This window comes from Liolophura sinensis, chromosome 1 (assembly GCF_032854445.1).
Source record: "Liolophura sinensis isolate JHLJ2023 chromosome 1, CUHK_Ljap_v2, whole genome shotgun sequence".
NCBI classification, from domain to species: domain Eukaryota; kingdom Metazoa; phylum Mollusca; class Polyplacophora; order Chitonida; family Chitonidae; genus Liolophura; species Liolophura sinensis.
Genome location: NC_088295.1, coordinates 12,560,383 through 12,573,479, shown reverse-complemented (window position 1 = coordinate 12,573,479; position 13,097 = coordinate 12,560,383). Strand labels below are relative to the sequence as shown.

The window sequence follows — 13,097 nt, the reverse complement described above, 5'->3', positions numbered from 1 at the left end:
GTGTAGAATATCGCGGTTCAGAGAAGGGTTACCGTGATTCAGAGTTTTCTTCAGCTTATCAGGACTTAACAAATCTTGCCAAGGACAGCCCATTTCATATCAACAAGTTTCACTTAATGCATCTCTACAAGCACATTTTATACCACATATATTCACTATGGTTCTGTATCAAAACGAATTGTACCTATAAGCGTTATATCAATATCTTTACCAGGACTTCAAATGTGGCGACATCTTCGTTTTTCCTTATATCTGGTGCACAGCACAATAAAGAATGAATAACTGAATGGTTATGGCTTAACACTACGTAATTCAGCATAATAGGATAGACCAGTAGTGTTAATGTCAATATAGTGCATATGTAGTCCAGGAGCCTAGGAGGATTTGTTTTTCACAGCAGGTTTGAGACCTGAAATATGAAGTTCGGACGCATATAGAAGCCCTTCTTCAGATTTCTATTCTGAACTAGTCTCACTGGGCACTGCCCAAACAAACATCTGATCGCACCCATTGCAAAATACACATGTATATGTGCACTCCAAGGTATGGTAAGAATCAAGCTGAAGTGTCAATTCCTGTACTTTGTTAACTTATGGAGGAACAACTCGAAATCGGTCATTGGTTCAGTGTCCAAAACTTAAGAAAGGGATGATGAACGAGTCCTTCTGGGCTCCCAGACTACAGTACTGTTAATAACAGAGGTGTCTGCTGTCTTTAGGATGGTGTTCCGTGAAGTTCGGCAACACTGTCAGTATTACGCAATTGCATGTGACCAGAGACAAAGAGACGGCATGATATCATAAAAACAAAACTGAAAGTACGTGAATAAAGAATTCTTAAAAAGTATTCGTGCGTTTGATCTATAACATTCCAAACCCATTGTCACCAAACGCTTAAGATGTATAATGATCTATAATACACAACAGTTGCTGTAGATTATTATTGATGTTTTGGATGCTAAAAGAGTTAGCCAGTACAATGTCCGCGCAGCAGGGACTTGTCATTCAATCCCTCTGGTGCACTGGCTTGATTAAGCTCTCCAAGGTTCTGATTAATCAAGTTGTACATTGTATGTCTCTAAAGATATATTAATGGGTTATCCCAACGGGCCAGTCATGTACGTCTATATGTTGTCTTATATTTATTGCCAGAGCAACAATGCATGATGTTAATTACTGGACAGAGTTCCTTCAGGTATTTCTCTGCAGTGTCGATCAACTATAGCCATGCCCCTTAGTGCTGGCTCAAGGGGCTAATTGCTGAAGTACATATATATGTGTACATATATACAACTCTGCGCTGAAGTTTCCTATAGTCATGTGAGTTTAGAGTCAAGCAACGAAATGTGATATTGCCGTGGCTTCTGAGGCATGAATAATGGTAGTTTCGCAAAACCTTACACCGGTTCTATTGTGATCTCGTCCCATCGAGGTAGCTGATGGCACGGGCCGTGAGCCGATCCCTTAGCAGTGTGTCGTATGCCCTGGTACACACAGGCTGTGGACAACGCCCCACGTAAGATTACGTGCGATTTGCTCACCCGCAAAACTTTCAGTCAGATATTTCAACTATATAGACAGCTGTAAACTTGCATCGTCTGTTCAGTCTGAGGAATATTCCACGATGGCATGTTAACGTGCCCATTCCATCCGGCAACAGGAAGCGACCACATTGCTGCATCATGACACCAACGGCACTCTTAGCCTTAATTGTATTGGTGATGCCGTCACCAATCTGGACACACTCAAGGGTAAGCCCATGACTCAGTAGTTTTGAACCACCTGTATGCATGGTGAAAATTTAACTAGGTCTATACTGACCAAACTCGAGATTTAATTTACTGGTTTTCTTTACTGATCTTCATGCAAGTGTACCTTCTGCAGTGTCACTTGAGGGATAATCTGAGCACAAAGTTCTGAAAAAGTTTATTGTTCTTATTTCACACGTACTATTAAGCAGCCATTAGTATTGGCTGACCCTTTTAATGTTTCATTACCCCAGCCTGTACACTTTTTACCTAAAATTTCCACACATAATAATTGTACCTTATATAGGCCTACACATCAGATATGGCATATGTTTCTCACAAAAACATTCGAAACATAAATATATCTTTTATTTAAGGCGGGGGCTGGCAATAGTATATACACTATTATCAAAAGATATATCAATCATATATCTGTTGAAATGTAACAAATGTAACATTTTTACATTGGTTTCGTTATCTTTTCCCAACCATAATAAACACCAATAATCTTATTTGAAATATACACAGTTCATCATCCCTTTCCAATTAACATTATTAAAAAGCATCAGTTTTCCTCCAAATTTGATGTTAAAAACAGAGTTATAACACCTATGCTCTTTCTCAAAACGAAAATATTAAGAGAATGTCAAATGTTCTACACACTGTGATTCCCAACATGTGTTTAACCTTACGCCCCCTATGATAATTATTTGGCACAATGTTATACAACACAAAACATTTTTAATGTGAAACGCTTGGTGAGTATTAAATTGACATTAAGATATAGTGTTAGATTACATCTTATTTTTATCATTTTTGTTAATTTTCCAAGACTTAAATTTATGGTGTTGATTTAAGTAAAAGTTTAACATTATAAAACTCTCCTTTATCCACCACAGTCAAATTCTTGGATTTAACATTATTAACGTTGTGTATAGAACGTTATGTTTTATGAGTGTTTTGGAATGTTTACTTCACTTTTCGATTTGCTGAACACGTATATATTTGAGTGTGTGTTTACTTCTCTTCCACGTTCAGATATAGAGGTAAATTATATTGGACATCTACATTGAGACCATATCGAATATCGCTTATATACATATACCTCTCTTTGAAATGGAATCCATGCCTGCTGGTTGTTTATTCTGTTCTGCATAGTATGAAAGGTAAATAGTTATACAGACAAACACATGTAGACTACCAATCTATATAGATCAACAGGATTAAGGTGGTGGGGTGGTAGGGTGGTGGGGCGTAGGGGAAAGTGGGGCAAAATGGGACACTTAACTTCATGTACTTGTGTGTAGCTAAATTATAAAGCTGGTGTGTAAAAACAGAGGGTTTGCGATGAAGGGTTATAATATCTTTAATTTTTTAATCATTTTTGGTTTGTATACGCGGACTATTCCAATAGAAAATAAAAATACTTTCTGTTCGGTATGTCCCATATTGCCCCACTGGGTGGGGCAAAATGGACCCACATGTCCCATTTTACCCCAACGTACATGAATTGAAGGAAGCAATACGTGTTTCAACACAACAAAAAATTTTGGTAGTTGTAGGCCTATGTATTGCCACCTCAAACAAAACACACCGTTCAAGATGATATAGTATTGTTTACAGTTTCATTGGTTAGTTACACAGTTCGCAAATAAAAGCATCATCGTCATCATCTATGCCAGCGCAAGTTGGGTGTGCCCACAGTAAACATGTTGTACACTGGATCATTCCATCGGTGCCTTTGCTCCACAGTTCAGAACAATAGATACATTCTGTATCGGCTTCATCAGTTTCGAGCGAAGGGTGCGTTACATCTGCAACTTCAGGGGTTTTGGCAACTTTAGACACAATCACTGATTTTGGAAGGTGGTTTCGTGTACGCTTTCCTTTACCTTGGGTTGATGTTTGTGCTTTGCGGACGACTTCATGTCGTGAACTAGATGTTGCCCTGAGAGACTGTACTTTATCACCAAGAAGTGAGGATTTGTACGGGTTGCTGGTGAGAATAGCTGCCTTGCCACGGCGGACATTTGACTCCCGAGTTTGCCTGACGGTGACTCTGGGTGGGGGTGAAATGTCAAATGGTGACATGTAGCCTGGCGGAACTGAATTACCATCCGAGGACTTACTGGTGGAAGACGACACAGGCGTAGACAGCGGCGGAGAAATAGAACAGGTTGGATTTTCGGACTTTCGGTTTCTGAAGCTTCCGGGATCGTGGGTAGGCCTACATGTAAAATAGTCTCCTCGGCATGTATGCCAGATGTTGACGGCTGCGGCTCAACCAAAGCTTCCTGGATTGCGCTCACGCCTGAAACGGACTCCACTTGTCTGTCAGATGTTGGCTCATCAACAATTGCATCTGTTTGGATGCCATGATCATCTAAATCAATCAATGGGTTGACCGTTTGGGAGTTTGGATTTGGAACATCTGTAGGTTCTGCGGCAGCAAACTCGTGTGGTTGGAAAATATCCAACCACAGCTGTGACTGCTTTGACATAGGCTCGGCCAAAGAGATCAGCAAGTTGGAAGGTGGTAATCACTCGACCGGGGTTGTTTCGCAGCCATTTCTCTAACTCCTGGTCGTAATAGGTTGATTTTGACTTCATGAAACTCACATCTAATGGTTGCATTTTATGGGAGCAGTGTGGTGGTAGTATTTCCACGCCATTCTCTCTGGCCAAGTCAATCACTTGTATGTTTCTAGTGTGAGTTGCATGTCCATCCAGAATGAGTAGAACTCGGTTGTCTTTGGAAGCGCCAGAAGCTCGAATAAAGTGCTGGAACCATGTTGTGAATATATCCTTTGTTTGAAGAACTTACCTAAATATAGTTAGGTTGATGTAGGGTGTAAAGCATCCTTATAAATCCCAAATAAACGTTAAGTATTATAACTTTAATAAAGCCTCGAACTAGTTTGAGTTATACTGTAAAATAATGCAGATTATTATATGGGGCAAAACGGGACACAGTGTGGGGCAAAATGGTCCACATGTCCCATTTTGCCCCATTCCAGTGTGTCCCGTTTTGCCCCCAACTGTTAAAATTGAACCATCGCCATCACGGGCTAAAACTCGTTGCTGAGTTCACATTATTTACTTGTTTGTGGGAGCTAATTATGCAAAGTTTCAAATGGATATGTTTAAGGTAGTATTTCTTAGGATAAGTTATGCTCATACCGAGCTTAAAAACATGCTTACCTTAGATCAAACGGGTCAAAATTCATAAACTCCCGCTAAAATGACTTCATGTCCACGTGAGCTTTTAATGACGACCTTGTTGTTATAAATCGGCCTCGTTCTGATTCTGGACGCGACATCATAGGTGACAGCACCAGTATTATGCGTTTCTGAGAACTGTCCCATTTTGCCCCGAGGGTCCATTTTGCCCCACTTTCCCCTAAGCACATAAGCACATAACACGTAAGCATAATAATTAGTTGTATGACAGGACAGTGATTAGTATGATTTTTAAATTTCGAGATATACATATGTATCAACAATTTATATCAACGTGATTGTTATTAGAAATCCGTGGTATTATTATGCAAAAAAAACGCTGAACAAAATATTCGAACAATCTGTATATAATCAACCGATAAGAAGTTAAACGCTAAGCCTATACACAAAATCTGTATTTAACTATATGAAGTCAATACCAAATAAAAATTGCTAGTCGATTCCATTTTACAATAAATACCTAAATTATATGCATGGGCCCATTTATACCGAGCGCCATTTTTATTCCTAAAACAATTAATATGGATAAAATATTTTAATACGCCCAATTACTAGGCCTATATATGTGCGGCATACAAGTGTACAAGTTGTACACAGTAGGGCTGTTGTGAGGATATGCACATCCACATGTATGATTTTGTGTATATATCAGAAGTACACAAGTTGTGAGCCTAATTTGTGCAGCACATTCACAATGACATACAGTGCATACATGGATGTGCAAGTTTCTATGGGCAACGCATTAGTAGGCCTACGAACGTGTACATATAGCCGATGATCAAGCATATATATGGTAGGCTATACATGTTGGGCACGACATAATTTATACATGCCGATCATTTTGTTGCAAAACTGCCACCTTTGTTTTTATTTTTTTTTCATTTATTTGATTGGACTTTTACGCCGTGCTCAGGACTATTCGACTTTTACGAATGTGACCAGCATTGGGCCTATTTGGGGGCAGAAAACTAAAGGACTATATTGCCATGCATTTATCGGGAATGATCTATACACAGGCCGACAAGGATTTTGGCCATTTCATTCAACCATGGAAACATATTTTTTTTCTATTCGAGAAATCGGGGTTTGATTGGTTTACATGCATGCCCACCTCGATCGGCGTCATATATGTTTTTCAGCTTGCTCTGGGCATTCTCTCGGCGGACTGCATAAAACCGTCTATGCGTGGAGAATGTGGATCACGTTGTCGTCATGTGACCCAACTTGGTTAAAATGGCGGCAACATTAGAAATTTCTTCAAGTTGTTACTCAGGCTCTATGTGAGGTTTTGTGTATAATTCTGCCTTTTTCAACATATACCCGATACCATGTTTTAACATATAACCATTCTGATCAGCCGCAGTGTTTCATCTTTGTGAGTTTGTCGAAGACAGGCATGCACTCAGACGAAACACTGACAGGTGACTGGAGGCCTATTACGGTACTGTAGGCCCCTACTTGTGGTACGTGCTGTTCACAGGCACTTGGAACCCATCGATAGAGTAAAATAAAATACTGCAATATATGGCGCCCTAGAATGATATCCATTGCTTTGAGTATTTGGGTTCTTCACTAGGACCAGGAGGTGATAAATAACATGGCGCTAAATGGATGAAATGCTGAGTTTTGCCGATTTCTAACTTTTCAAAGATCTAGAGGACAATGAAACTATCATATTTGAAGGTTAGGCACATTCTGATTACTTTTCCAGAAAAAATATTTATCTAAAGCCTCTACTTTTCATTATTCATGCTAAAATCTTATTCAAATCCTATCTAGCCTGGGTTAAATTTGGTTTGATTTTGCCCCAGTACTCTATAGTCACGAGAGTGTGCTGGTGATTGGCTCACAGTAGCTACGACATCACTTAAAAACTATGAGGAATAACTATCCTAAAGCACCATATACAGTAGTATTTTATTTTGCTGTATTTGTCGGTTCCAAGTGCCTGTGGTGCTGCTGGGTTATCAGTATGATCATGGGGCATTCAGACTGCCCATTCAGCACGGACACCGTTATCCACTAATTTGAGGTGATGGTAGCTGCACGGGTCAAGTTGTTGGGTCAAACAGTTGGTACAAATGTCTAATTGATGTGTGAGACTAAAGGCCAACTATAAGTATAAAGCCAACTATACGACGAAGGTCCATTGGCCTAAAGACTGGCCCCCTAGGCCAATCACACTAGAGTCCTACTGATGGATAGTCCAAAGACCTACTGTATACTGGCACTAGTATGAAGGTTTGGTTCACTAGTCCACCAAACGATGACATGATGCAACAGATAAGGAAAACATTTTTTGAACATAAACAATACATAGGTCTCTGTCTGCCAGCAACCCTTGGATGGTCGTGGGTTTCCTCCATAATGCTGGCAGCCATTGTATAAGTGAAATATTCTTGAGTGTGGCATAAAACACCAATGAAACGAATAAATAAATCCACGTAGCTTAGAAATGTCTTCAGTGTAAAAGTTTGAGCACAATTGGGAGAAGCTCCAGCACAAGATTTGTGCAATGAGTGAGAGATGTGTATGCAGATAAAGTGATCCTTGCCTAATCATATGATGCAGGAATGTGGACTTCTGAATACAGAGTTCTTGATTTATCTAATCAGTTAATGATTTGATGTTTTAAGACTTTTGGCATAACAGAGAGCATGATGATGTTAGCGTGTACATATGCTATTGGGCTGTGCCACATCAATTATTTCCAGAGTTATTGCCCTTTAAAAAAGAATGCAAACTTGTAGATAGTGAGTCCTCGGTGGTGCATCTCATTCTACCGTTATGATTGGATATTTGTGAAATTTTGTAGGCAGGACAGTCAGAGACCATGTGAGAATGTGCATATGTTATTTAGGTTGCATTGATTTTTTCCAGAGTTATTGCCCTTTGAACATAGAATGAAGACTTGTAGATAGTGAGTCCTTGTCAACACATCTCATGTCGTTATGATTGGATATTTGTGAAAGTTTGTAGGTAGGACAGTCAGAGACCATGTGAGAATGAGCATATGTTATTTAGGTTGCATTGATTTTTTCCAGAGTTATTGCCCTTTGAGCATAGAATGAAGACTTGTAGATAGTGAGTCCTTGTCAACACATCTCGTGTCGTTATGATTGGATATTTGTGAAAGTTTGTAGGCAGGACAGTCAGAGACCATGTGAGAATGTGCATATATCATTTAGGTTGCATTGATTTTTTCCAGAGTTATTGCATTTTGAGCATAGAATGAAGACTTGTAGATAGTGAGTTCTTGTCAACACATCTCGTGTCGTTATGATTGGATATTTGTGAAAGTTTGTAGGCAGGACAGTCAGAGACCATGTGAGAATGAGCATATGTTATTTAGGTTGCATTGATTTTTTCCCCAGAGCTATTGCCCTTTGAGCATAGAATCTGAATGGGTATTTGAAGATAGTGAATGCTTGACACATGTATGTAGCATGTCCAGTCCCTAGTATTCACTTCCTGACCATTGCTGTTTGGGTTTATTTCTAACATGTCTCCTCAGGCTTTTATATACGGTACCACATCTCAGTTCTGTATGCTGAGTGGGTAGGCAGTATATTACTACACCTACCGTCATCTTGTGAACTAATGTGATCCTATTTTGATGTTATAATGCATAACCATAATGCAATCAGTCTGTTGAGTATAGCTTTGAGGTGATTTTGCATCTTCTTTGGGCTCTTGTTTTTTTTTCTTCATTATTTGAACTTGCATGATGGGGAATTGTCTGAGCTACATTGGTCAGTATTGCAATATAGGCCTTTAGTAGTCATCATATCCAGTGGTAGAAAGCATTGGCTGTTTTTCATATTTGGTCTTGAAAAGTCACAGAAATTTATGAATGTTTGTTTTGAAATATCTCTGGTCACCCTGATTATCTCACAGATAGAAACACTCACCACAAAGTGTATTTTGTAAAAATTGTACTGAAATAGCTAGTACTGTATTGAATTTCTCGTACTAATTACTGTTCTTAATTAACTAATATTTGTCTTCAGCTGGCTGCAATTGGTTATTTTCCTTTACATTGACAGGGTATCCACCTTAGCTGTCCACAGGATGGTAAGTACAAATTGAAAAAATAAAATTAAATGAACAAAATCTTTGTAAATTATTTGCTGATAGCAGTATTTAAAACTGGTGACAGTTGGTTTGCATAAAAATTAAACATAGTAACATGGTATTGTTTTTGGAAAAAAATTAGTAAAGAAATTTGATATTAAGCAAATCTAAATTGGTTTGAAATGTTTCAAAGATTATTGTTATACATATGGTTGACATTTTCCAACTTGCAATTATTAGTTTCATAAGGAATGATCATGAAGAAGTTTTTTAATGCTATGGATGTAGCTTACATTTATGATGAGATACAATTCCACAGTGTACAAAGTTCAGTTCTCATTTTAGGTTGGAACCTCTTGGATGGCTCCTGTGTCAAGTTGCTGAAGGATCATATACAGGGATGGAAAGCAGCCCAGTCCTTCTGTCAAAGGTACATTTTGGTGACAAATCATTTGATGTCATTCAGGTTATGTATATATGAGGATTGTTGTGACTTCAGTTTGTGCCCTATGGAACATATCACACATGTCAATCAACCTTTCGCTTTGTATTTACAGTTACTGGTAGTATGTCTTTCAAACTGGTAGCATCAAAAGAACACGAGTTGTTGACTTGGTATCATGCATATTTGTGAAGCCGAGTAATTAAAAGTAGAACATTAATCATCAATTTAAGCAAAGGTCTAAGACCTTGCCTCTAAAGATCAATTTTTTGATGACATTTTAGGTCATTGACCATATTTTAGGTTCACATTACTTCATGGGTTATCTAATTGCAAACTGTTTGTTAATGTTATGGTATGATTGCTTATGATTTCCACACAGTGTTGGAGCACGTCTGGTCAGGCTGGATGACCATTGGATGACACAGATGGCTGGAGAGCTGGCCGAAGTCTCCAACTTTTGGATTGGTAAGTTTAACCTCTGTCATCCAGTTAGATCTGATATACTCTTTTATAGCATAATGACATCACTGCTAAAATGTGCAGTGCATTGCAGACTTAGGAAACAGATACATCTGAAAGATGATGGCACAGATAAAAGTGGCTGGCAAATAGAAAAATAGCAAAATACAAACCCCGAATGATCTGGGTGGAATCAGTAGTGGTTAGCTGGTGGCCGCAGCAGGCGCTGCCACAGTGGCTTACATTACTGGAACAATTTGTCCACCAACTGCTGCGCCTGTAATTTTGTTATTTGCAATAATAAGAAAATATCTATTAAAAGTTCCAAATGAGTTGTTTCATGTATTTGTACACCCAATTTCCTCAGTGTGAAAGAGCCACTTTCAGTGCATTTTATGCACATCTTAAAGTTGGTTTTTGCGACAAAACTACATTGGTTCAATGGTCTAATTTTAGGGCTTCAAAAAGGTATAATTTTATCAATTTACACTGAAAAACGCCTTCAGAATAGGCAATATCATGAATAGCCAAAGATCATTACGACAGCTTCAAAGAAATACACACAGATGTGTTCATGCTATAAAGTGTCAATGTTTTATCACATTGGTTCCTAAGCTTTCTCCGGCTTTTTAAAATTGGTGAATATATAGTTTTTCCAGCTTATGCATATGTATTAATTAAGGTGGTTTTAACATTTAGAGTAATCTGTCCAAGTTCAATCTCTAAAACAGCGTTTTGATGAAACGAATGATACTTGCCACATGATAAAACCACTGTGTAAGTCAGTTACCACCTTTGGGTTGGGTATCTGTGCTAGAGGATCAGTCAGTCTTCGCCGTCTTTTGTCATCTCAGTCGTTTGGCAACCTTTGTGACAAAATTCGGTCTTGACTGGGTGATCATCTAGCTTGAACACGCCAACTTCAGGCGGTAACAGTTACATATTATATAGCAGCTACAGAGGTTTACATGATCATTGTCTATATGGGTATAGATCCCACAACTCCTCGTGACAGTGCTACTTTATATTCCATTCTCATGTAGAAGATGTGGTCAACCTGTTTGCAACAATATTGGTCGCTATTGATTCATAGTTTGGCAATTCAGGTGCATGTATACAACTAAAGCTTGTGTCAAAGATTGTTAAAGATGTACATATACATCTACATTTTTTTAAAGTAGATCACAGACTCTTGCCCTGCTATGGAAGGTGTACATTTCCCCTTCAAGTTCCCCACCTGTATGTGTGCAAATGGCAGTGTTACTGAATTATTTGTATTTTCAATGAAGAAAGTCTGGTGTTCATTTAAAACAGGATTCAGCACAAATTCACAGAAGCAGTCCACATGGGCAGATAACTCTGTCAGCTCTCCGTCTGTGGGCTTTTGGTCAGATGGGTTTCCTTACCCTGCTGAAGACAAGTGTGTCTATGTGACAAATTCATCCGGGTTGTATTTGTGGAGTGAGGGGTCCTGTGATTTACTGATGAACTACATGTGTCAGCGCTCTGCCTGCTCACAAGGTAAACATAGGTCATATTCAAACTAAACAAGTAACTGTAAGATGAGTGAATAAGCGAATGAAAGTAGGACAAGCTCTGTTTGTTAAGCCATGTTCACACAATGAGATTTGTATTCTAGACTATGAAATAGCAGTTGTCAAATTTTCATTTGATTTCATTTGAGTTCAAGGAGTGAGTTTCATAGTCACAGTTTCAGTCAGTATGATCGTGATTCTCCGTGTACATGTTTGTATAGTCAGTACATGATGATGGCCAGTCTATTGGATTAATACAGGGAACCAGGCCCAGTTTCACGAAACTTCCTAAGTCTAGTAAATTGCTTATGTCAAAATTTTTTTGCCTAAGTCCAGGATGGAGTGTTTCTTGACAAAACTTAAGTCAAACGCTTGCTAAGTATTGTATTAAGTTATAAATAACTTAAGAAGTTTCGAGAGAGCTGAATGTACTTCACACTAAGTCTTATGAGTGAAATGACAATTATCAGTTGAAGCTTTATGATTCTTTAGACTGTTGATAAGCAGTGCATCTTAATTCCTTTATGCCATGCAGCTCAATCATTCTGAAATATCAATGTCACTTTCATATTAACTGCATACATGTACCTGCAAATGAACCTCCATGCAAAATGACAAGGTGAAAATGTTGTAATTGTCATGTTGACATTTCAGGTTCATTTCACTGTAGCAGAGACGCCTGTATTAATGAGAAGTGGGTGTGCGATGGGGTTGATGACTGCAGGGATTACTCAGATGAACTTGGATGCAGTGAGTTCTCAGTGTCAGAGATACACATGTCCATGAACATCCAGGAACTGCCGCTCCCTCACCCACAAAGCTATAAGCTGGCTAAGTTGATTGTAACTCTCATGTGTTGCCATGGAATTCACAATCAACTTAGCCTACATGTACGACAGATTTGTGAAACAGAGAGTCCAGCAAAATGGCCATATCTAAATATCACTTTATTAGTCACCGACCATGTACAACCTGGAAGTCTGTCAGTCCATCATGATCTAGTTTGTGGACTTTTTTTCAAAATGGTTCATCAAATTGAATTGGAACATGGTGCATGTCCCCACCATCCCCACCAAGTTTCAGATCAAGTTTGAGGTTTCTGCAATTTCTTCCATTGTCAAAAAAAAACTGTAGTTTTTCTTCTGTTGTGGACCTCCTTCTTTTTCTTTTTCTTATTATTGTAAAATCTGAGTGGTAGGCAGTATGTAAGTTAAATGCCATAAACATATTATAATTTCCATTTATGCCCAGAAGTTGTTCACAAGTTTAATTTGAATGAAAATGTTTTAGGTTCAAGATGTTCATATCATCAGAAAGGCTCTGTGGGAACCATCACACAGGGTGACCTGTCACAGGACATCTGCTATTGGTTAATTGAGGGACCAATGGGATCTAACATCAAGCTCAATGTACGCACTCACCTGCATTCCAGTGTCTGACTTTGACCCACATCTATTATCGAACACTGCATATGTATTGTGTATCTCTCTGGTTTAATTATCAAACTTCTCTACAGAAAGTTGAAGGATTGAAGGATTATTTCTTTACTGCACATCAGCAGTGTTTTCATCATATCTTGGCAATACAGTAACATGTG

At 38.6% G+C, this 13,097-nt stretch overlaps 1 protein-coding gene across 1 annotated transcript; it reads left to right on the top strand.

Moving 5' to 3' along the window:
- The first annotated feature begins 1,481 nt into the window (after positions 1-1,481).
- On the top strand, positions 1,482-12,944 carry LOC135481893 (C-type lectin mannose-binding isoform-like). The gene is made up of 7 exons (XM_064761661.1): positions 1,482-1,750; positions 9,034-9,061; positions 9,407-9,491; positions 9,886-9,971; positions 11,280-11,486; positions 12,155-12,250; positions 12,791-12,944. The coding sequence occupies exons 1-7, from the start codon at positions 1,682-1,684 to the stop codon at positions 12,937-12,939; spliced, it is 720 nt and encodes a 239-aa protein (XP_064617731.1). The 5' UTR covers positions 1,482-1,681; the 3' UTR covers positions 12,940-12,944.
- Positions 12,945-13,097: the final 153 nt, after the last annotated feature.